At 42.9% G+C, this 23,202-nt stretch overlaps 1 protein-coding gene across 2 annotated transcripts in view; it reads left to right on the plus strand.

Annotated features, from left to right (window-relative positions):
• The window catches only part of HOMER2 (homer scaffold protein 2), a 59,800-nt gene that overhangs the window by 15,917 nt on the left and 20,681 nt on the right, over window positions 1–23,202 (plus strand). For both annotated transcript variants that reach the window (XM_086757416.1, XM_086757415.1), the window contains exon 2: window positions 9,759–9,915. In XM_086757416.1, coding sequence (XP_086613542.1) covers window positions 9,759–9,915 — 157 coding nt within the window. The remainder of the gene's footprint in view (window positions 1–9,758; window positions 9,916–23,202) is intronic.

Consider the following 23,202-nt stretch of genomic DNA (forward strand, 5'->3'; position numbering starts at 1 on the left):
TTGGTCAAATTCCTTATTTGAACCTTTAGGCAGTAGATCAAAAAGAGTTATACAACTTGTTCTTTAAACTGAACTGATTGGCTTTTTTTTTTCCTGTAGTGTAAGTGGAAGAAAAGCCTCAGGGGAGAGCATTTGAATAGGGCATGGGAAAGCATATCGATAATTACATGCATGGATTACTACACAAAAGTACTCCCCTCCAAGGATCTGCTTAGTTCTGTAGCATTTGAAATAATGGAGTGTTTAATCATATTATTTTGCAATAGTGAGGCTTTGATTATGCTACTGATTAAAATAAACTTTTCGGATTTCTTTGTGCAAACGTAACCTCGTCTGCCATGCAAATTCTTATAGCATGGGACGAGAAAAAATCCTAAACATAAAGATGCTGTGCTGGCGATGTCAGTGGGCTTTACATGCACAAACACACATGTGATCTTTCACTTCCATCTCCTCTTTGTAGCTACAATGTATTTTGATCATATATCCTCTGACATTTCATCTCTTCATTTTTTTAAGTATACACCAAATAGTGCACACAACCTCAAAGTATCCGCAGCCTTCTGCCGCACAGAGAACACAGTGCAAAGGATTAATAATAATAACAGCCACTCCAGTGGCATGCTAAAGGATTTTCCTGCTGGTTTACAAATGCAAAATAAATTACTCTGTTGGCTTTTTTTTTCCCCCTCCAAAACTGTGTCTACATTATTTTATCATCTTTGATCACTTCTCACCAAGGCTAACTGTAGATGTGCGTGGTGTCTGATGTGGGGTGAGGAGGTCCCAGAGCGACTGGGGCAGCTGGCACCTCATCTCCCCCAGCGAGGCCAGTGCGGGGGGCTCCTGGGCAGCGCTCGCAGGGCGGGTGAGGGCTCTGAGGAACGCTGCCTCTTGGCTTTGGATGGTGCTCAAGGATGAGCTGAGCGATTCCCACCCATGGGTGGCCCACCCCAGGGCTGGCTCAGCCCTGCGCACCCCACCATAGTGAGCTCCTTGGGGGGGGGTCCCTCCTGCTCTCTCACGGAGAGCTTTCCAGAGTGGCCCCCAACATGCAATGTGCAGGCGCTTTATCCCACGTAACACCAGCTGCACGGGGTACGTTTTGGTGGGTGCACACAGGTCTGTGAGCTGGAGCCCAGGGAGCTGTAAGAAACCTGGTGTTTCCTGGGTTTTTCTGGGTGGGGAGCGCTGGCACCCGGCGAGGCGCGGGGAGAGGCCGCTCTCCCTCTCCTGCAGCCTTCTGCTCCCTGCGCCAAGATTTACACTTTCAATTTACAATGGCAATCTCGCGCTGAAATATTACAACGCAAACATTGTGCCACAGAGGAGGCTGCGCTAAGAGCGTTAACTCTGCCGGAGCTGGGGTGAACCTGAAGGATGTCGTTTTAAACCCATCCAGAGAAATGCAGAGGCTTTGGGGGTCTGTTTGCTTGCTGATGCAGCCTCATTTGTCAACAACAATGGGAGAGGTGCTGGGGGTAAACAGAGTACAAGTCTTTTTTTCAGTTTAGTAGGGTTTGAATTTATCCCTATGCAAATGCGAGGCTGTGTAAACATTACCAGGGGTGCAAATTTGTGAATCCTCTTTCAAAGTCTTTTTAGGAAAAATCTCTGAATTAATCAGAGTCACACAACCAGTTTCACACACGCATGCCACAGCCTGGGTTTTTTTGAATACCTAAGCTTACCTGTGGAGGCTTAGCTCAGGGCCTCCCAGTTCCTGTCACTTGCGTGTGAGTGTTTATTCAGTGTCTTGAACGGTTAGCAGCTGTCTGGAGATAGCCCCAAAGTAAGGGTGAGCTTTTTCACTGCCCACGTTAAGCCTTTTAATTTGTATATTGACTTCATAAAGGCATAATGGTATTGTGAGACCTCACAGATGTTACAATGATTTTTGTACCAAGAGCTTTTGTCCTCAAGATTTATTCTTTTGGACTTACTCAGCCGCAAATCAAAAATGAGTTTAATGTCTGTGCTTTTAACAGAAAATTCCTCTTTAGCTAGCTAGGTTTTTTTTTCTTAATCTTTTCTGTCTAAGTAACTGGAACTATTATGTTTCTGACAAATGCAAGAAACACTTTTGCTAATTACATTCTGTCTGTTGAAATAATAAAGCCTGTAAAAGAAGGGCGCTGAAAAGATGGGTATTTTTTTTTGCATGAATTTCCTAAATTTCTGCAGGTGAGTTGATATCGAATCTAGTATAAAGTGGGCACCAGAGAATTATGACTGGTTATTTGAACGAGTTGCATGACCTTGCCCTCAGTTAGCACTGCTGCCAGATTCAGCATTTCTTGTCAACCTCACCGTGAGGAGATTGGTCTGCCTACAAAATTGGAATTTCAGCAGCTAAAAGACTGAAAAGAAAGACTTTGAGGAAATTCTGTTTTAAAAATACCTGTTTCTCTTTCTTGTTTTTTCTTTTTTAGGGACAGTGTAATTTCTGTCCTACTAGTCTGGGTGTTTCAGAAGTTGCTCCCTGTACCTTTCTGTGCGCCCACAGCTCCACCCCGCAGCAGGGAGCACCACCCCGGAGCGCAGGGCTTGGCCAGCTGACTGGCACAAACGCAGTTTAAGGAGTGCCTGCATATTTGGTTTTTTACAGAGAGAAAAAAAGAACGAAACTGAGTGCAGTTGTCCCGTGCCAGCCCAGCTTATCGCTCTGGGCCACTTCTCCCATCCCTCATGTACAACAGATATTACAGCCTCCCTCTTCTCTCTGCGCTCACCTTTCCTGCCCTCTATTGCTCAGGATTGCTTCTCCATCCTTCCAAGTAATTTTTGCTGTGTGAGGAGGACTGTGTGCGTTACAGGACACACGGGAGCTGCCTGGGTCTGTGGAGCCGAGCAGCTCTGGGCAGACCCGCATCTAGCCACCAGTGCTTGGCTGCAGGCGGGTGGCTGCGGGGCTGGTGTCACGTCCCGTCTGCCTCCATGACGTGTAGGAAAGGTTGTTAAAACCACCAATAGCTTCCCTCTGGTCTGTGAAGACTGTTAATTTTTACAATAGTCTCTTCTGTTGAGTGGTGAATATTCAGCTGTTCATTTAGCCTTTTAAATTCATGTAGTCAAAAACTTCCCTGGGTAGAAGATCTGTTATAAAACTGCACTGCAATGATAGCGATAGCAAAGCTACAGAGAGGAAATGAGGCGATTTAATTTTACTTCCAGGCTTGCTACTGGCCCTGTTATCCCAGAATGCCATCTCACTCTCGATAGCTGTTTCCTCAGGTGTAAAATGGAGCCATTATCCACCTGCGTGCTTCACACCGTGAGCTTTGCACCCTTGCAAGTTGAAGCAGGCTCTTCACTTCTGGTTGTGTACGCTGGCAGCCGGCACCCGAACCCGCCTGTCACAGCTGATGAGATCTGACTGACCTGAATTAATTAGCATATGCCAGTTTGGGAAGGCAGCAAGCTGCCTGCTTTCGTAATGCTGGTTTGCTGCTACCACATCTGTAAAATGTGCAGGTTGAGCATTTGCCTCTCCCCAGTTCTGCTTATCGCCCCGGCGGACTGGGCCCAGTCTGCTGTCCTGCTCCCTGGCCCCAGCCATGAACGGGACGGTGATGGTCGTTGAGGTTGCTGTGTCTCAGGGAACTGGGCTGAGACAGCTGAGTTTGCTTTCTTTGTGGCAAACATAAGGGGAATGCACTTGTCTTGACTGGAGTGCATGTGGTGAGGCAAGGAGGTGTCCTCTGACTTTGTCCTTGGTCATCATTACGAAGCAAATCTGTCTGGTTTTCTGCTTCCTGAAGAGATTTGATCCAAGATGGCACAAGCCTTCAATATTTAGAAGTAACAGCCTGGAGGATAGTGGACTCTCTCTTTTGCTTTGAGCAAAGATTAATTTTGTGTATTAACTGCAACTGGTGTGCTAATTACCGTGTGCAACAACATGAGCTATAACTTCTCCCCATGGAAGTTACGCCCTTCATCAGAGGTCTGCCTGTGCTTGGATTTTGGTGTTTTGAGGACAGGGGTTAGTTGTCCTTAAAGTCTGAGATGTGCGTGAACAAGTGAGCAGTGTTACAGGTAGATAAAACAGTATTTTCACAGGTAGTTTTTAGGTGTCATTACTTGCCTGGACTTTTGTTGAGGTGAGTATTTCACAAAGGAGAAAAGTCTCCACCTGTGAACTCAGGGGCCATCATGCAACAGCAAATCTGGAAAGGTGAGGCAGCAGCAGCCCCAAAGCGTTGGGATCCCAGTGCCAGCACTGCTGCCAGCTGAAGGGGGACATTGGTGACTTCTGGGGTCACGGAGGAGTAACCAGAGAACTTGCTGCTTTCAAGGGGCGGCACATATTCATTCTGTTTTATTTGGGACAGAAGGCATGAGTTTGCTCTTAGCTTTTGGAGCTGTGCATGTATTTTTGGGAGGTCAGAGGCACAGATAGTGCTCGGTGGTCGTGGGAGTTCGGTGGCGTTACCGTCCCGCTTTCGCCCAGGAGTTGAGGGTGGCTGTCGGGTGGCGCAGTGGAAGAGCTGTGCCTGGGGAGGGGTGGTGTAGGGACAGCCCTCCTCTTTTTAGCAACGTCGCTTATCTTTGAATGATCATAAATACAAATAGCACTTCAAACTACATTATATGTGAAGATATACATAAAGGATTTGTTCTCTTTACTGCGCTGTCAGGCAGTAGTAGTGATGCTCAATCCAAATAACAATTGACACCAAGTTTATCTTGTTGAATTTAGCAATTAAAATTTTTTGTATCATGACCAGTGATGAGGGGTATGTCACAGTGTAGGATTGTGTGTTCGTATCTACGCTTCTTTCTTGAAAGATCCTCATTATCTAATACTTGTTACAGCAAATCGCTGCCGATCTGCTGGCGCTGTCAGGTAGCATAAACCTCAGCGTGTGCATGACGCTGGCCTGTAGCAGGAAGCGCCACGTTCCAAAAACTATGCTGATGCTCTGTCTGCAGGCATGTGCATCCTCCACCAAATGGCAGCTATATGGGGAGTTATCTTTTAAAAAATAAATTTATTCCAATTGGTAAATTAGACAGTGCAAAGCTGTCTAGCATTAGTGTGGGGACAGCACAAACAATCCTGTCCTGTAAACTAGGAATCCTTATCCTAGAAATTTTATGTGATCTGTTAATGAAAGTTTTAGCAAAATGTGCAAATGGTGGTTTTGCCTCTGGTGGAGTACCAGAGCTCCTGTCACAAATGTGTTTGATGTTCCAGATCCTACAACAAGTAAAAGAGCTGCTTTGTTCTCTTTACTGCTTGGCTAGCGCATCCACCTGATGTGCACCGGACACTTTGCATGTTCAAAAGAACTTGGGTGCTGATCCCACAGGCACCCATGAGTCTCTGTGTTGTATTTACTACCAGAAAACATTGCTGCAATACAGAAGCGTTCACATCATCAGTGCCTTGTTTGGAGCTGGCTGCAGGCACCCCGGCGTGTGGTTGGGGTCCGGGAGCAGGGGCTCTCCCGGCTGCCAGCTGGCCACCCAGCCAGAGCTCTCCATGCCGTGGCTCCATCCCTACATCCCACAGCCCTTATGGTGCTGGCTGCCAGTCAGCAAAGAGTCTTTACAGCTGAAGTGATTTAAATCACTGGTTGTGCTCATGATTCAAATGGTAAACAAGGAACTTTGAATTAAGTAATTTGAACTTTTCTTAAATGAGTGCTCATTCCCATTGATTAGGGAATGTAATATAAAACACATGGCTTGCAGCTATTCTCACACTTGTAAAATTTGGCATGATTATATATTAACCAGAAAGTGATAGTGTGTCTCACACAGCTGTGGATGCAGTTAGTTAGCTCCAGAATCTTAGGTTTTGCCTTTTAAATTCTTCAGAAAAGGTTAATGACATATTCCTACATTAATGGAGAATGATTGCTCTTTACTTGATATTTGTCTCACATGAGACAAGGATGGAAATTAAAAGTCAACTAAAATGTGTAAAACTGTGACTTGAAAATTGCAGTCATATTTATAAAACATGCTAGCCATCCTTAATAATAAAAAAGCTTATGAAAGTGTGTTTTCTGTCTTAATCTGCGTTATTAAATAAAGAACTATTAGCTGTAATTTAGATCTCCGTTTGCTACACTTCAAGCAGCTTTACTCTAGACAGTGTATTACTGTCAAATTGATTTTTAAACAATTTTTTTTTAAAGAGTATTTAATAAATCATTAACAACTTTAGTTAAAATTCATGAGATTTTAAACATTCATAAATTCTCTTTTGTCTTGTAATTTACGAGTCTGCGCCTGGCTGGCTGCTCCCTGCCTCCCCGGGCAAACTGGCAGTCTCATGTAAGGACCAGCTTACAGGGGTTCAGCCCTCTGACGACGCAGGGTGTACTGCGGGAATGTGGAGTTAGCATTGCTGTTGTTTTAAGCATCAAACTTGTTAAATCTCTGTTAAAATGAAAAGGAAAGCAATCCTGGTAAATGAAGTCATTCCTCTGTCAGTGAAGCGCTTGCTTTCATGTCAGAAGTTGCAAGTGAGTAACACAGAGTAACCCTTCTCAATTTGGAGGTCTGTAAAGCCGTGGTAAGTCTAATTCAGCGTTTCATTTGAAAACTGAGTGCCGCCACCATTTTATAGCTGCCTGTGTGTGCTTCACTGGTCAAAGGAGTTTGGGATGCAATGGAGGAGGGTATTTTCTCCTCACGTTAAAAGCTGCACCACTGGAATTTGCCATTGCTGTTGGCTCTGCTGACCCGCCGTGGTGCGAGGGAACGCGTAGGGGCACCGGCTGCCGGTGCCGGTGATGCCGGCTCGTGGGCCCTGCTGATGGGTTTGGGGTCCTTGGGGTGACAGCTGAGCACAGACCCGCAGGTCGATTTGGCCGTAGGGAGTGCGGCAGGGCAGGCACAGCTGCAGAAATGCATCTTCTTTTCTTAATTATTACAAGCCAACATTGGGAAATCCTTTTAGGTGTACTGGAGGCACTTCGTCTGCTCCAGAGGCTCAAAAATCAGCCCTGGGTCTTCGCTGCCTCATAGGGCCACCTGCGGCAGAAAGGCCAAAGGCATGTGTGGAGAGCAGCCAACTGGCCCCTCCGAATTGGAGAATGCACACAAGATCCACAGCTCACTTATCTTGAATGTGTTAAAATGCTTGTTTACACATAGCTTTTCCTTTTTTTTTAATAATTTATCAACTAGCACACCATCACTGTGCATTTGATCCTCCTGTGTGCAAACAGCTGCTGCTTGCACACAGGAGGATAAAATGCACTGGTTTGTTTTTTTTTTTATTATTTAATAACCATAAAGATTAGAAATGTAGTCAGGTTTTACCTTTACTTTTTAATAGAAGCCTCACAAGAATGGATAGGTGGCTATCTTGAGCCCTGAACTTCATTATCCATTAATTTATCCGCTTGGATGCATGTTGACAGCAGTAGCTGCTACAAGACTCCTAGAAAAATGGAGACAAATAGTTTTTCCCTTCATTCTACTTTTGTTATCTCCAGATATACTTTATGTGCTTGCTGCTGCTGCGGAGAGGAGAGGCATAATTTTAACAGTGTTTTTTGATATTGTGAAGATGACTTAACAGAGTTAAAGTTGTTTGTGGAATGGGTTGGCATGAAGGAAGAGTCTGAAACTTCTTAAAGTTTAGACTGCAATATAGAGGTCATATTGCCATTAGCAAAAACAATTATTAGTAGAAACCACTAAAAATATAGAGCTAAGTAAAAGGCAAAATAAATTCAAAATTATTCTTCACTCAGGGAAAGTAGATATTTTTAGAGTAAAAGTGTAAGTAGCTTGGGGGAAACTTCCCTTCCGTGCATTTCTTATTGCGAGCAAACCTCACAACCTTCATGGGCATTACACTGCTAATCCTGTGTAATGGATGATGGAAATATTAAAAAAATGTTACGGAGGCCTGCCCTTTCTTTCCTCCCAGCTAAGAACGGCGTCAATTTTAGTGCGTGAAATGAGAGGCGGGTTCAGTGAGTTACCGATAAGGAAGAGCTGAGGCAAATCCTGCTCTTTCACAGCTGTAACATGACAGTCCCATTGTAATTTGAATATATTTCATGTAAGTATTTTACAGAGTTCAGCACACCTATCCATCCAGAAACCTGCATGGCAGCCCCTGGAAAATTATAAAACTTTTGTCTATGTCTTGCAAGGAGAAAACCATTGTTTCATTTTCTCCCTCCTGAGGCCTTGCTGGGCCTTGCAAGCTCATGCAATCTTTCCTGAGCTAATTCTACAGTTAGATAATTTCATCTGTTTGATACTCGTAATTTTGATCACCGCCATTTTGATTTAACTGCAACAGTTAAGATCATGTGTGATGTTTGATACAGTTCCTGCATACAGTACCTGGAGTTGTTCTGTTCTAAAAATGCATAGGTGGATTTACGAGAAGCTGAAGATTATAGAAACCTTAATAAAAACATAGTTCCAAAACTATGGGTCTGAGAATAATGGAAGAGAATTATTCATATGAATAGGAAAGAATAGCATATGAGAGTGAAAGCTCTCTGTGGCCTTTCACCTCCCTCTTTTCATTTGCTTTGTGCAAAATTCAGCCTGGCAGCCTTTTCAATTTCCGTGTGGTAAACATTTTTGGGCGATAACTCTATTGTAGTACAGTTGTTTATGAAGCCCATCATAATTCTGTCAAGTGTAACTATTCATGATATGATATTTTGTATGTGGTAAGAATATATCGAGCGATACACTTAATATAGATTGTTACATACTGCAGCTTTTAAGAACTAAAAGCATTAAAATGTATATAAAGCACAGTAGAGCTTGATTTGCAGTTCACTCCTACTTCTAAGCTTGGATTAAAGGTATGGTTGGAAGTGAATTTAGTTTTATGGCCTTTAAGTAAACATTAATTCTGATATGCAACCTAGCTGACTTTGTGTGTATCACGTTTTGTCCTTCTGGTCCTGCATCTTCTCTGCTTTTTGATTGTCACGTGTTGAAGGTAAAACAAAACCCCTCCACTGTGTGCATGATTTTCTTGATGAGTGAAAGCATCTGAGGAGGGCTGGTGTTTAGGAATGGGCTGTCCAAGGCAGTACATCACCCACTGATAGCTGGTCTGAAAGGCAAAAAAAAAAAAAAATATATATATATATATATATAAATACACATATATATGTGTATTTATATATATATATATATAAATACAGGAAATACAGGGGTTTGGTTGTGTTTCTTTTCCGCCTTGTTCCCCAGGATGTTTGTCTGGTTTTGTATCTGATAAAATTTTCATGCATATCTACAGAGCAGTGGGATTTTAAGGATAGAAATTAATATTTCATTAATTATTCCATGCCTGTAGATCAGTAGAATCATTGGTGCATCTGTAGGGGAACCCTGGCTGTAGGTAGTGGCTCACAGGAATGCATGGCAGGAGGAAATCCAGCTGTGGGGGGCTTGTTGCTTTTGGCAAAATATGTGGATGGGGAAGGAAAGAATGCACGTGAGTGTACTTTCCTGGAAATAAATATTTTGAGGAAAAGGTGGGTAGTGAGTTAGTATAGCATGGGGAGAAAAAAGCCGATTGCTTCCTGGGCTATGGCAGTAACTTTAGGGCACCCAGTGTCACTTAGCGATGCCAAGGAGAGGTACCCAAGGCTGGATCATGGCTTAACAGCATCACTGCTCTGCCTTTTCATGTGGGGGATTGCCAGGCGCTCTCTGTCTTGTGCTTTCAACGTGCCTGGTTGAGGCTGGGCTTCTGGGACATTTCATCTTCTGCAGACTCATGCATCCATTTCTCCTGTCCCTCCCTATTCCAGAGAACAGCCCATCTTCACCACCAGAGCCCATGTCTTCCAAATTGACCCCAGCACGAAGAAGAACTGGGTTCCCGCAAGCAAGCAGGCTGTAACTGTTTCCTACTTCTATGACAGCACGAGAAACAGCTATCGGATTATCAGTGTGGATGGAGCCAAGGTAGGAGGCTGATGGTACCCCGGTGTGTTTACTGTGTGGAGAGGATCCTGACTGTCAGCCCTGGCTGAAGACAGACATAGATGGGCTACATTAAGCACTTAAGTTCATAAATACTCGCTTTTTAATATAATCCACTTATAGTGATAACTGGAAAAACACAGGGCACCTTAAAAGTGATTTTGCCAAACTTAATTGATTTTATTTCTGACTAGTTTGACTTCACTATCTTAAATTGGCTAAGAGCTTTAAGTGTCCAAATGGAGTCTGTAGCACAGTATCTTAAACCAGCACCCCTGCTAGGTAGATAAGGCTGAAGTGTTTTCAGTGAAAAAATGTTATTTTTAAAGGGAATGAGGAGACAGATGTATGCAGACTAGATCTTTTAATGTAAATGCCAACTGCATATTCACTTTTGCCTGGTTGAAGTGTTTACAGGTTAGCACTTCATTTTCTTCAACTTTTGCACTGGAGTTCATCAGCCTCAGGTGACAAATTAGGCATGAAGACTTTCCCCCCCTCACTCTTTTTTTTCTTATTTTGTTTTGCATTCCCAGATAGTGTACTGAAGTATTTCTTTTAAGAATCCCAAGCAGTCAGATTGAATGGGTTGCTCAGACAAGTGTTTTTATTAGGTTTACTAGGTTTATCCCTCTGATTAGTGCTTCCAAAGTAACTTGTAAGGTGACATCTTTCCCCTAGCAGACCCCAGTCAGAGGTATAAGTTAAAACATTTCACTCATGTACAAAAATCATCGGTCATTTCTATCACAGCACAAAACCACAGGATAACAAGACAAGTTTACAGCCTGTTTATCTTTGTTCCTGTCTGGTTGAGGATGTTGAAATATCACTGTCCTGGGAGAGAGAGATCACAGAAATCATCCCTTAATAAAGCTTTTCTATTTGTCTTGCCTATTTCACGTGCTTGTTTTGCCAAACATCTCCTGTGCTATATTTGGTTATATATTGGCTTATAAATCAGCCATACTGCCTGTTTAAATTGATGGTAATGTTTCACTGACATCGGTACACCGTTAATATGTCACAATCATTACGCTGTTTGTGCCGGTGTGTTCATTTCCAGAAACGCCAGCTAACTGCCTCAATTTACAGTCAGCACACACAACTCTGCAACTTGCCAGAGAAAGCTAGACCCCCCAAATTTGCTTACACCCCACAGATACTCCTGTGCCTGCTCGGGCAAAGCTGGCGCTGGTGGTCATGGGCTGTTGGCTTTACAAATCCAGGTGGGCGTGACTTCCAAACCAAAACTGCTGTACTCTCAGCAGTGAGTCGCTTGATTTGTGGATGTGCATGCATGCATTAGGACCAATTAATTAAAAGAAAGTAATCACTGTATGTGGTGGGGGGAAGCTGCAGGGGCTGTGTATGCCTACAGCCAGAGGTCCTGCCCAGAATGGCAAAGTGCATGCTGAGAATAGGATGGGCATCCAGGCTCTGCTTTGTAGTCTGCCCAAAAGACATTCAGAAGGAACTGCCCCCCTGTTTTAGCATGTCCCAGAAGAAGGTGAGCTTTCCATGATTAAAATTCTCCCCTGGGGCTTCCCGCACAAGAATCAATTGCTGGCCACATGAATTATTCCTCTTGTATTGAACCTTTGCTGATTAAGGAACAGGTCAAGAAGAGATACTACCTTTACGCTCGCCTCTGGAGAGTCCCCAGTTACCCTGCCTGCCCATTTTAAGAGCCCTGATTTGAAAAAAGGATGTTTCTAGCCAAATGAGTTAAAAGCTGCTTCTCTCCTTCAAACAACTATTGTTTAGTGTTTTGACCTACTTTTCTAGCCAAAAATGAAACTGGGTAGGACTGTGAGGAAGAATATAGGCAGTATCGGTTGGTGTTGTCCTGCTTTCTGTACATCTCACTTATTAGAATAAAGTCTTCTGTATCTTGGCAAATACCGGATGGATTAGCATCACAGCATCACTGCGGGCAGAAGTTATCTCTGCTTTAAAGACAAATAGCTGAAGCTCGAGTAAATTAAGGGACTTGGCCCCAGAAGGAGGGTGGTGATGAAGGATGTGTATCTCTCACAACTCGCTGTCCTTCTCTGAACTGCAAAGGGTCTGTTCTGTTGGTTTATTTTAGACAAACATACATGATGCACATTGGCTTGCAGAGAAATCTCACTTAAATTCAACTTGTATGAAGCTGTTGGATTAATATGGGATTTTTTTAACCTTATGTTGACATTACATAGTAACAATAAAAATATTTTAAAGTGATCAAGAATACAGGGCACTTCCCTTAAACATTGTTCGTTACTCGGTTGCGTAAGCTGTATTTTGCTTTTAGCATTTAAGGTATTGCTCTGGGCAGAGCAGAGTAACATAGGGCTGCTGAAACTGGTTAGCGCTGCTGTCGTGCAGAACATGGAGCAGGCTGTGTAGTGTCAACCTGATGAGTATTTAGTTTCCTCCTGATGTGCTACCAACCCTATGGGCTATGATTCTTGCAGGAGTGGCTTTCACAGGCTGCTGCTGCTGTCCCCAGAGGTCTGGACCTTTCCTTCAGCCCCTTCTCCTTCCTGGCAGGTCCCTGTCCCTTGTCCCCAAACCCCCGGAGCGCAGGAGGGTGAGGAGGGGTGCCACAGGGCAGAGGGAAGCAGGAGACTTAGGAGTGAACTGAAGGAGGGGATTAAGGGAACTGCTAAGCCTGTGTGTTTAAAGGTGTAAATATTGGGAACTCATTTCATGAGGATGGCTGGCAGAGGGGCAGAGGAATTGCTTGGCTCTGCTGCCTGGCACCGTAAGATGCTGCCTTTGGGATCTTGCCCGTTTGCCGAGTGTTGAGGACGGACAGAAGGGCCTGGCTGGTATGTGCAGAAGTGGTGGAGAAGGACATTGCAGCAAAGAGGGAAATGGGACAGAAGGGGAGTAGAGTAAAGGTAGGGAGCAGAGAGAAGTCAAGGGAGCTTAAGTCTTCCCTTGCAGAGGGATATGCAAGAGGCTCGTGCTGAAAACCAGGAGTCCAGTATGATGGAGGGCAGCCAGGCGAGAGCGTATGCCTTTCAGGTGCCAGGTTTCTTCCAAATCCTCCCAGCCCAATGACAAAAAAAAAACCCATTGAAATGCCTGGGGAGTCAAGCACTGGAAAGTGGAGACCATAGATTCAAACTAGTTTGGACTGATTTAATTCCTCGTGTTTGCAAAGCTGGAATTGAACAGATATTGCAATTCCTTCATCTTTCACAGAAAAACAGGTGCTGTGGACAGTAGCTTACAATTTCTAGCAAAAGATTTTACGGATACCGTACAAGTATGCACTGGACGATCTTAACCAAGAGACCATTACCAAACAAGGGAATAGATTAGTATGTGTTTTAATTGCATTATAATTGACTTGTATGTTGTCGAGAAAGTAATTTCATCATGATGTTTTAAGAAGTTTCTAGCCAGAGGCTGTTTAAACTGCAGCATAATGAATGCTAGAGGAAATGATACAGTAAAATGCAAGGGCACACACTGATTCAGAGTTAATGAGGCAGCCAAGAGACTTCACCATATGCAAGTGCCCAGCGTTGTGGGCAAAAGTCAACCCTGTTGAAAAATGACAAAATATGGTGATGATGCAGGGAGAACATGAATTTTTAAGTGCCCAGTTGCTGTGCAGTGTGTGGGGAAAGCCACACACAGAGCTCCTTGTTAAAAGTGACCTACATTATTCTGTCATTTAGAGGCGAAAAGAAAATCTGAAAGCATGAAAATTACTTAGTCCAATATCCTCTGTCGTCCTCTGGAATAATGCAGGGTAGTGCTCTGGTTGGTGGCTTTGCTTATTTTTTATAAGTTAGAAAGATGTGTTATCCAAACAATACAGACAGGGGAAAGGATAAGAAACTTATTTCTGTATAGAATTTGAGAAGAAAATATAATCCCTCAGAAATAAGCTTCTGATCACATTTTCAAATGTTCAGATGTATTTCTACAGAACCTGTGGTTGCAACAGCATCATTTTTGTCTTTTGAGAAAGAAGTTGTTAATAAGGAACATACAGCTGTCTTAAAAATTAATGACCAGCAATAAAGTGTATAGTGAGACATTCTGAGATGGCAGCAGCAAATAAAAGTGACACAGCTAGAGTTGTCTCAGGTGCCAGTCCTAGGTTGTCTCTGTGACATGCTTAACCAGATGACTAGAAAAAATTAAAATCAGAGTTAAAAAGATGAGTAGATTGCAAGAGAAATTTTGGGAAATAAGTAATACAGAAACAAAGATTTTGTGTTGCAGAGAAAAAAAAAAATCAGCTGATACTCATTTCCAGTTGCTGGCTCATTTAAGAGGGTTTATTACCTAACAATTACCTTGAATACTGAAGATCAGCAGCTAAGTTGGGCATAAGTGTGTGAAAGTATTGAAGAGAGAACCAGAAAAATTGCTGTGCTGGGAAAGCAAAATCAGTGGATCTATTTCTGAAGTAAATTGCAATTAGTAAGAATAAGAATATGGGCCAAATTTTGCAAATCAGTATTCACACAATGTTCCCCAAAGTGAATACAGTGCATTATATGGCTGTTTAAGTGGCATGTATGCCCTTCTAATAGGATCTATTGGGGAGTGTAACAGCAAGAACGAACAGTGTGATTTGCAGAGAATGGAGCTGGCAGGGACAGAGCCCCAGCAGCATGTGGTAGCAGATTCTTAGAGAGGTAAGAAGGAGTGGTATGTAAATCTGCTAATATTTGATGTATTTCTGGCTTTCTAAGTTCCTGTACCAGTCCTAATTGCTACCTAGTTCAATAGCTGCCCACCTCTTTATGACCACGCTTTTTTTGTTCTCATGGCTGGAGGCAGGCATCCTCGGCACACGGACAGGAAATTCGGAGTTCTTCCAGTGCTGTGTTCAGAGCCTCAAAACAAATCATTTTCTTTGCCCGTGGAAATGGAATTATTTTAAGACATAGTTGTTAAAAGTATCCTGGAGTATTTTGCCAAAAGGTGACTCTTAGATTTAAGAAGCTTTCCTTTCACAGGAAAAAAATTGCAGCGTACGGTAGCAGGGATGAAATTCCTTCATCTGGCTACTTCTTTATGTTCTTTTATTTCTTTCATTGACGTAATTCAGCCATTAAACCAATAGCAACTCTTTCTCAGGAAAAAACAACCAAGTAATTTAGATATTACAAAATTTTTGGCACTGAATTAAAAAAGGCTTCTGGCAATGCGTACCTCGCCAGGGGCCCGCGTTGGTGTGGCAATGTTTAACTGTGCCCCTGAGAGCTCGTGGGTCTGATTTGTGATAACACGTGACAGAGACGATCACAACTTTGCTTTCTCTCTTGGCATTCAGAGCATCACTGTGTGTTCTCTGACCCTGTGCTCAATGGGTTAGGTGGAGTGATGTACTGTGTTTCATATTTTTTAAATACCTAAATTTTTAAAAATATCTAGATTTTTTAACTACCTAAATTTTAGGTTTAATACTTTTCTGGTGAAGTGATCATACAATAGTTTACAGCCTTGGGTAGCCAAAGATAAAGGGATGTAAAGTACATGAAAAGTGACCTTACAAAGTGGTGTGTTGCCTTTTCTTCTAATGCGTATAGAGAAATCCTGAATTAAATGCTATGGCTTTGAAAGGTGTGGGTGAGCGTATATGTGTGTTTTGTCAAAGGGACGGAAATCCTTTCATAGCCAGTTTTGCCTGCCCTAGTTTTATTTCTGGCCATCTCCTGTCAGGAGTGCTGCGTGCATTCCGGAGGAGCATGGGGCTGCCGGGGTCTGAGCTGTCTGGTCTGCCCTGTGTCTGCTGAAAGCTGAGAGGCCCCGCTCCTCGCCCTGAAGATTATTTTGCTGGTTATAGCACTACAGGACTATAATTTCCAGAGTGCTCTTGCTGGTGAAATCCGACTAAATTAGCAGAAAATACTTTTTATTCCAGCTTCTCAAAGCTTTTTTCACTACTGGGTAAAGGAGATGGATTTTTTTTTTTTTTTAAATAAACTTTTTCTACCATGCTCTTTTTTTCCCTTCATGCTGTTTTTTTCCAGGCTGAGTGGGAAATCCCTTCTTTTCCGGTCGTCACAGAAAGAGTGCCAACCATAAAACAGGGCTGTGGGGGAAGCATGGGCCCAGTATTACTGATACTTCTGGCACTAAGAACCAACACGAGCAGGACCCTTCATCAAAAAGGCAGCGTGTGATACTTGTCACTGTTTGAAGAGCCCAAAAGACATATCCCAGCAATTAGGGTGATGCCACATTAGGGTAAGCCGGTGGAAAGGTGACCAGGTTTTGACCACTGGAGCTCTGAGTTGACTAATCCAGTATTCCTGCACTCTTGGCCATACCTGTCCACAAAAGAAACCTTCATATGCCGTAAGAGAAGATTTCCAGTGCTGTCTGGCTGATTATTATAAAACAGAAATTTGAGCCTATTTGATGGCCTTCATCTTCTCTTTACCATAGTATGTTAAGTATTTTATGAACTATTGGAGCTAATTCAACATGATTATTAGCACTGAAGATGGTACTGGAGCCATAAAAGAGTAATTCCAACAAATGGAACTAATTAACCCCCCACATAAAAAGAACATTATCTTTTGAAATATGAAAACACGATATAAAAAATATAATTTTAATGCATAATTGTGTCCTCCAGTGTGCATAGTTTGTGTGTATGTTATAATAAACATCTCATTGCTTTCATGCTAGCATGATGACTGCTAAGTAAAAGCATTAGTTGTGGTTTTATGATCTTTATATATACTTAATAGATAAGTACTTTCTTGTTGAGGCAGAACAACTATAACAGTATCTATATAGTAAACTTCTGTGAATCCATATTAGAGCCTTTAAAATAATTTGATGCCATTTAATCCACTCTCATCAGGCTGGTTTGCTTCGTAGGGCAGCTAGAGCATGGACTTTTTCCCGTTAGGTTTCCCAGCCCGTGCTGGAGAACGATGCTCGTCTACTGGAGATCTGTTCTAGTACCAATTGTGCTAAACAAAGTACAGTGTAAAAGATGCCTGAACAGTCTCTAGCTGCTTTTTGGGGTCCCTTTTGAGCTTGTTGTTCCTGTAAATAATGAAGCTGGATCAGGCTGCTCTTTGAGAGGCAGCTGCTGCTTTTGTAGCTAAGTGTTTTTTGTATGATGAGTAGATTAAGAGCAGGAGAACATCTCTCCTGCCTGGAGTCACAACACCCCAGCCTAACCTAAGCTGGAACTGGTCTCTCGCTCAGACAGCAAAACAAGTTGAGGTAATTAATTAATGTTTTTACTGTGCTGGTTTTAATAGCTATTTCCTGATTTCATCTGAAGATATTAGAATTGTGGTGATGGATCTTCCAGATTTTTAGCATTATTTGAAGGATTCAGCAGGGGACGCCCAGGTTAAGGAAAACTTGCCGTCAGTGGGTGATGATGATGCCTCCTCGACACCTCTGGTGAAGGCTGGAGTGCGGGTGCAGGGTCAGCAGCTGCTCTGCAGCCGGAGTGCGGGTCTAGCAGTAGAGGACATCTGCGTGGGGTGGTGGGTCGGGCCCCTCGGAGGTGTGGGGTGTGCCCAAATGTTACACTCAAAGGGGTCCTGTGGAGACATAAATAATTCAGCCTGTGGAGTATTGAAGAGAAATGTGAATGTTGGACTTCATGGAAGTTGAAGCACGGCAAGCGCAAACAGAAAATTAAATGCACGTTTTAAAACGAGCATCAGTGCCTGTGTGGGGTCCTTCTGCTGCACAGACTGGACTTCACATTCTTCTCAAAGACATCTTTGAAATAAGAGTGAGTGAAATTAAAGAAAAAGCAGTCCTTGATGATCTTAAAATGTTTGTGTTGTCTCTGTGGTGTGTACTCAACTAAAGTTACTTGGGTTTTTCTTTCTCTCTAGATATTAAAATAACTTGAGAACATTTTCTTTGGAATTTGGTGATGAAGAAATGCAGCATAAAGGAGAGGCAGAACTGTCAGCCAAGGATGAGACTACCCACTCGCATCATCCTTTATTTGCTTGAGGTGATATCAAGTATTCAGAAATTCAGGCTGAGGGGAGGTGCAGGCTTTAATAATTGGGAGGATAGTACATTGCTTGGAGTTGTGTCTGCAGGAGAAATTTCAGCAGTTGCCAAGGCTGGTTTAGGTAGGCAGGGCTGGTAACATCGGGTGTGCGTGTGCGGACAGGTTCTTGAGTGTTCAGAGAATAAAAAAATAGTTAATGCTTAACTGCAATGGTAATTTCAGAATTGCTAGTACTGGTGGGGGTGAGCTAGGAACGGAAGGAAAAATTAAAAATATTTGCACAAACAAGACCTGGGGCTTCAGGTGAAAGAAAGTTTGTCAAAAGCTGAGAAATGGAGCAAAGTAAACGCCTGGAAATTTGGTGGGTCGCTTGAGACAACATCAACCAGAAATCCTGATCATCTGCTGAGGATGTGTTTTGGTTTAAAAAAAAAAAAAAAAAAAAGTCTAGAGCTGTAGAACTCCTATCACGTAAATGTTTCTATATTAATCTCTTTCCAAGTTATTAACTTGGAAATGTGAAAAATCCTCTGTTCATTGTCTGGATTATTTCTGGAAGTAAATCCTTCAGAAGCTGGTTAGTAAGCTTAGGAGGAAAGATAACGAAGTGCTGGCAACAGCTGTATCCTTGACAGAAGAACAGAGGCACATCTGCCACTGTTTGAGCCTATCTGGCTCATTTTTCTGCGTGTATGTACAGTGCATGCCTGTGTCACTGGCTCTTGGAAGGACCACACACAACTGAATCCAGGAGATCAGTGTTGCAGAAACCTTTTCAGAAATGGAATTTGTTACTCTTTAAAAAGAAAAAACAAAAAGGAAACTATAAAAATCTGTGCTAGAGGATTTGTTGCTGCACCACTCACCAGCAAGGAGGGAAAACTTGGTCTGGGTACATTTTTCCTTTTCAAAACCTCTCCATAAAATTTCTCAGAAAAGCTCTGTAAGAAAAGTGTTTCAGCACCTAACTGCCTCACGCAGAGTTGTTTCTGATCACCAGACTCCAGTATGCACGTGGCATCTGAACGTGCCAGAGAGGTTAATTAAACCGTGTGATGTTACTGTAAAGAAACCTGGAATCAAGCAAGGGATGCCTGGCTTAGGTCATGGTCCTTGAACTTAACAAAACCTTTGAAGAATCTTGAACAAATTTTTGGTGAAAATAATCCATGCCTGTACTTATGTGAAAATTGAGGAAAAAAAAAAGTTTTTAGTAACATCATCAACACAGGCACAACATAGTAGAGTTTACAGACGCTTTCCCTCATCTTTTTGGTTTCATTAGCTGCTCAGAGCAAAACCTGTGGGATGAAACTGAAATAGGCAAATTTACAGATGGTAAAAACTTCCATACCTGCTCACTAGACTCCAGTGAGTGCAGTGGTGCTCAGCTTGCTTGCAGGTTTTGCACTGTGCTGCCTTCTTCTTCTGAAAGGAATTATAAGGAGGCTGAGGAACCTTGTGCCCAAAGGTGAACTGAGCACATGCTCCAACCCCTCAAGCGTTCCACAGCCTCTTCTCAGAGTACTAGGGACTTCCATCAAGAATTGCAGTAAGTGCAGCACTGGCTAGCTGTTGGTTTCCTAATCTGGGATTTTTACTCCTTCCTTTTTTATGTTCAGCTACTGAAAGTAATAAAGAATCATTCCTATAAGCTGTGCTTTATGAAACTCTAAGGATTGCTTTTCCACTGAAACAGCTATACAAATTATTTGTTCCCTTCTCCCCACTCACTGTAGCGCCAGAGGTATCTGATACTTGGAAATCCCTTTTCGGAGAGTTAATGTATCAGACATGCTAATCAAGTCATGCCAGATGGAGTTTATAAATAAACTACACTGCATTGTGTATTCTTAAAATTTGAGTATCAAATGTAATTCAAGGCAATGTTTTCCCAGTTTAAAAAAAAAAACCCAAACATTGCTTCGTTCTGGATTCTGGATTGTGTAGTTGCATCCAATGGCACCACGGTTGTTAGATGGAAAATGAGGAGTAGTATAAATGACTGCCAACCATTAAATACTAGCTGAAGTCCAAAGCTGATTCTTCCTGAGGAGTGAACAAGACAATCACATGAGCCCCAGCTAACCTCCTCCTAGCTTTATTTTCTAACAGCAAAGTAAGGAATGAGGCATTTCTGAGGATGCAGAAGGATCAGTATTTTATGTTATCTCATAGATACCTTGTGTCTTCAGTTCTGTTCGTGTATTGCTCCTCAGTGTTGCCAGACCTGATTGCCCTTGATTGTCATCTAACAGTGACCGCTTTGAGGTGCTTGAGAAGATGCCAAGTAGATCCTGTCATTTCCTAAAAATAACGTACCTGCCCTTCTTGACTGTTCCTCCTGCCAAGGGACAGTTTTTCCAGCTTTTAGAGAGAAAGTGGTAAGCTATCCTGTTGCTGACCACTCCCTGGGGTGTGTAGGTTGTTAGAGAGTAGGCGAGTCTTTCACGATGCCACGTGGCCGTGCCGTTTCTGATCTCTGCAAAGGAACCTTCAGGCTTAAGTGAAGCTGTTGCCATGCAGCTTGGAGGATGCAGAAAATGATCAATGCTTAAATGATTGATACAGGGATGTGGTTATACTCTGCACGAAGACTGTATGCTTTTATTAAACCCTCCAAAGCATGAATGTTATATAACTACGTGTTTGTTTTTTTTAAAATTGTATCTAATTGCAGATAATGCAACCTTCTCCCTCACCCCAATTTCAGTCACTAGAAAAAAATAGAGTCTTCACTGTATTCTTCTCCCTGTCTCTGATAAATTAGAAATCTTATTTCTCATGTGAAAATAACACACAAACATCTTGCTTTCTATATTTTATAAAATGTTGCATGAAATTCCTGGGTAACAATTTGTTCCAGTGTAGAACATTTGAAAATCCTTGCTGTAGATTTTCTTCATGAAACAGCTGCTGGTGCTTTGAATCGTGTGGGTGGGTGGATGTGTGTGCTGTGCCTAAAAGGAAAAAAAAAAAAAAATTCTAGTCAGATGTCAAAGCAAAAATAGGAGATTTTAGAGATTTAGACTGGGTGGAGGAGGTGGGAAGCCAACTCTGCAGATATGTTAATTACCTTGGGAAGAAAAAGAGCGCAGTGGAGTAGGTGTAGCAGGAGATTTACTTAATAGAATTCACATAATCATGAACCCACTTTCATTGCATTTAGACAGGTTCTCAGTGAGGGCTTTACAACAGAAATATTTTACCAGAGGAAAAACAGTTATTAGTCTTTTTTATTGGAGAGGGGAGGCTATTTTTACATCTCCTTTCATGAAGGAGGACAAGAGCTATATGGTTTTTGTTTGATTTGTTGCCTTTTGGGGTTAAAAATGAACCTCATCATTCATTGAATTATCCTGGGGATGCAAGGTGATGCAAGATTTAAAAAAAAAAGCTATGTGGAACTGTAGAAATGGCCCTTTTCCCCACTCAGCAAGCAGCAGCAGCATGAGATACTTTATCCATAAAAGGTGAGTCTCCTTTCTGCAGAGGGAGCTCTGGCTGGCACGTAAATCCTTTGGACTGCCGCAAGTCCTCTGCGGCTTGCAAGGCGTCCTGGCATCTTCCTCTTTGCGGAGTGCGGATGAGTCACTGTGCTTCCCCTTCCACTCCCACAGAAACACATGCTGTAGCTGTGGAAGCTTTTGTAGTCCATTGATGGGTGAAATAGCCACTGTCCTGGTTAACTGTGTAGAAGAGAAACTCTTGAAAAGCAGTGGCTGGCCAGGCTTACTAGCACTGTAGGGATAAAATGATGGGTAACCAGAGTCTGGTAGTAGATGTCCTGCCAACTGTTGCCTACCCTGTGCTCTGGGACACCCTGTCATGCACAAACGATGGAGCGGAGCAGGAGGAACAGCAAAATGGAGAAACCCAATGCTCTTAACATCTGTTTATGGTGCTCCCAGTCCAATTAATCCATACCCTCAGCCTGGCCCAGGTAAAGCACCGCCTGTGTGTCAGGTGCAGCAGATAAAGCAAAGCTGGAACAAGTGCTGTTGGTACTTTCAGTTTTCCCAGGCTTGTTTTGGTTTTATTTTATTTGTTTGTTTTTGTTTTTTTTTTTTAAATAAGAACTTTCTACAAAGACTTAGCAGGAAGGGTGGGGAGAAAGATTTGATCGCATCTGCTGGCCCTGATTTGTAAAACAACTGTAATTAATCCTCCTGCATTACAGGTTCACTGTTTTGGCCAAAGGCTGTTCTTTCTTTCTTTCATCCCCAAGTTCTAGCGCTTCTGTGAGTGTGTCTTTGTGCGGCTCCTGCTCGTCTCTGTTAGGTGCCCTCAGCAAGGGGCTGTCTTTTTTCTATTTAATAGCACTGTCTCGATTAATAATATGTGTCTATGCTGGCTTTGTAGGATTAGAAATGAGATAATCAGTTTATCACCGGTGACATATTGGTGAAAAGATGTTACATGTAAGCCTAGAAGCTGTCAGCAGAGACAGGAAGGATGGTAGGTCATGAGGGATAGTGCAAATTGTGGAAATGTTGGTGGGCTCATTCCATGAGGGAGTTGCTGAAGATTTGGGACGGAGGGAAAATTTCTCTGCAAATCTATCCTTATCTCCTCATCCTCACATCCAGTGTCACAAGCCCTTCTGATTCACGTTGACTTGATGAGCTGGAAGAACCTGCTGAGCCTCTGATAGCTGTGGCCAGAGGATTAGCAGTTTCTTTCTCTCTTCAATTCTGTTTTTAGAGTGGGATACATCTTTACTGAAGATTAGCAGCCTGATGGGTTGAGAAAACAAATTTCTCAAGGGCTGCAAACTAGAAAGCACATATTCAGAGGTGTGAAAATGAAATGGCAAGGTTTTAATGTAGTGACTTCTCAATGAGTAGATCCTATGGCCTCGATTCTTAGGGCTTTTCTGGAGATGAGGTCACTTCAGAGTAACAGGTGATGTGAATTTAAAGGGGAAATTCCAGCATAATTCTTATCTGGCACTCCTGTCCCAGAGTAAGGGGCCCTTCTCTTATTTAATTTATCGCAATTCCAAAACACATTGGCTAATACATTCATTAGCTATTTCTAGCTGTTGTTTCATTCTTTTCCCAGGGCTGTGACAGGGCTGACTGAATTGGCTTATCATCCCCTTTGGTGGGTGTCTCATCAGGGGAAGCGTCCTGGCCGATTCCTGCTGGCGTGCTGGCTGCCCTCCTCGGGGCTGTGCCGGTGGCTCTGCCAAATGCCCAGCCCCATCGCTGCTCTCCTGCCCTTGGAGCTGAGCTTGCTCTCGTCTCTGCTTTTCCCTCTTGCAAACCTGGCAAGCCAGGGCCGATGTGGCCAGGGCGTAC

This window comes from Chlamydotis macqueenii, chromosome 12, assembly GCF_036417535.1.
Source record: "Chlamydotis macqueenii isolate bChlMac1 chromosome 12, bChlMac1.mat, whole genome shotgun sequence".
NCBI classification, from domain to species: domain Eukaryota; kingdom Metazoa; phylum Chordata; class Aves; order Otidiformes; family Otididae; genus Chlamydotis; species Chlamydotis macqueenii.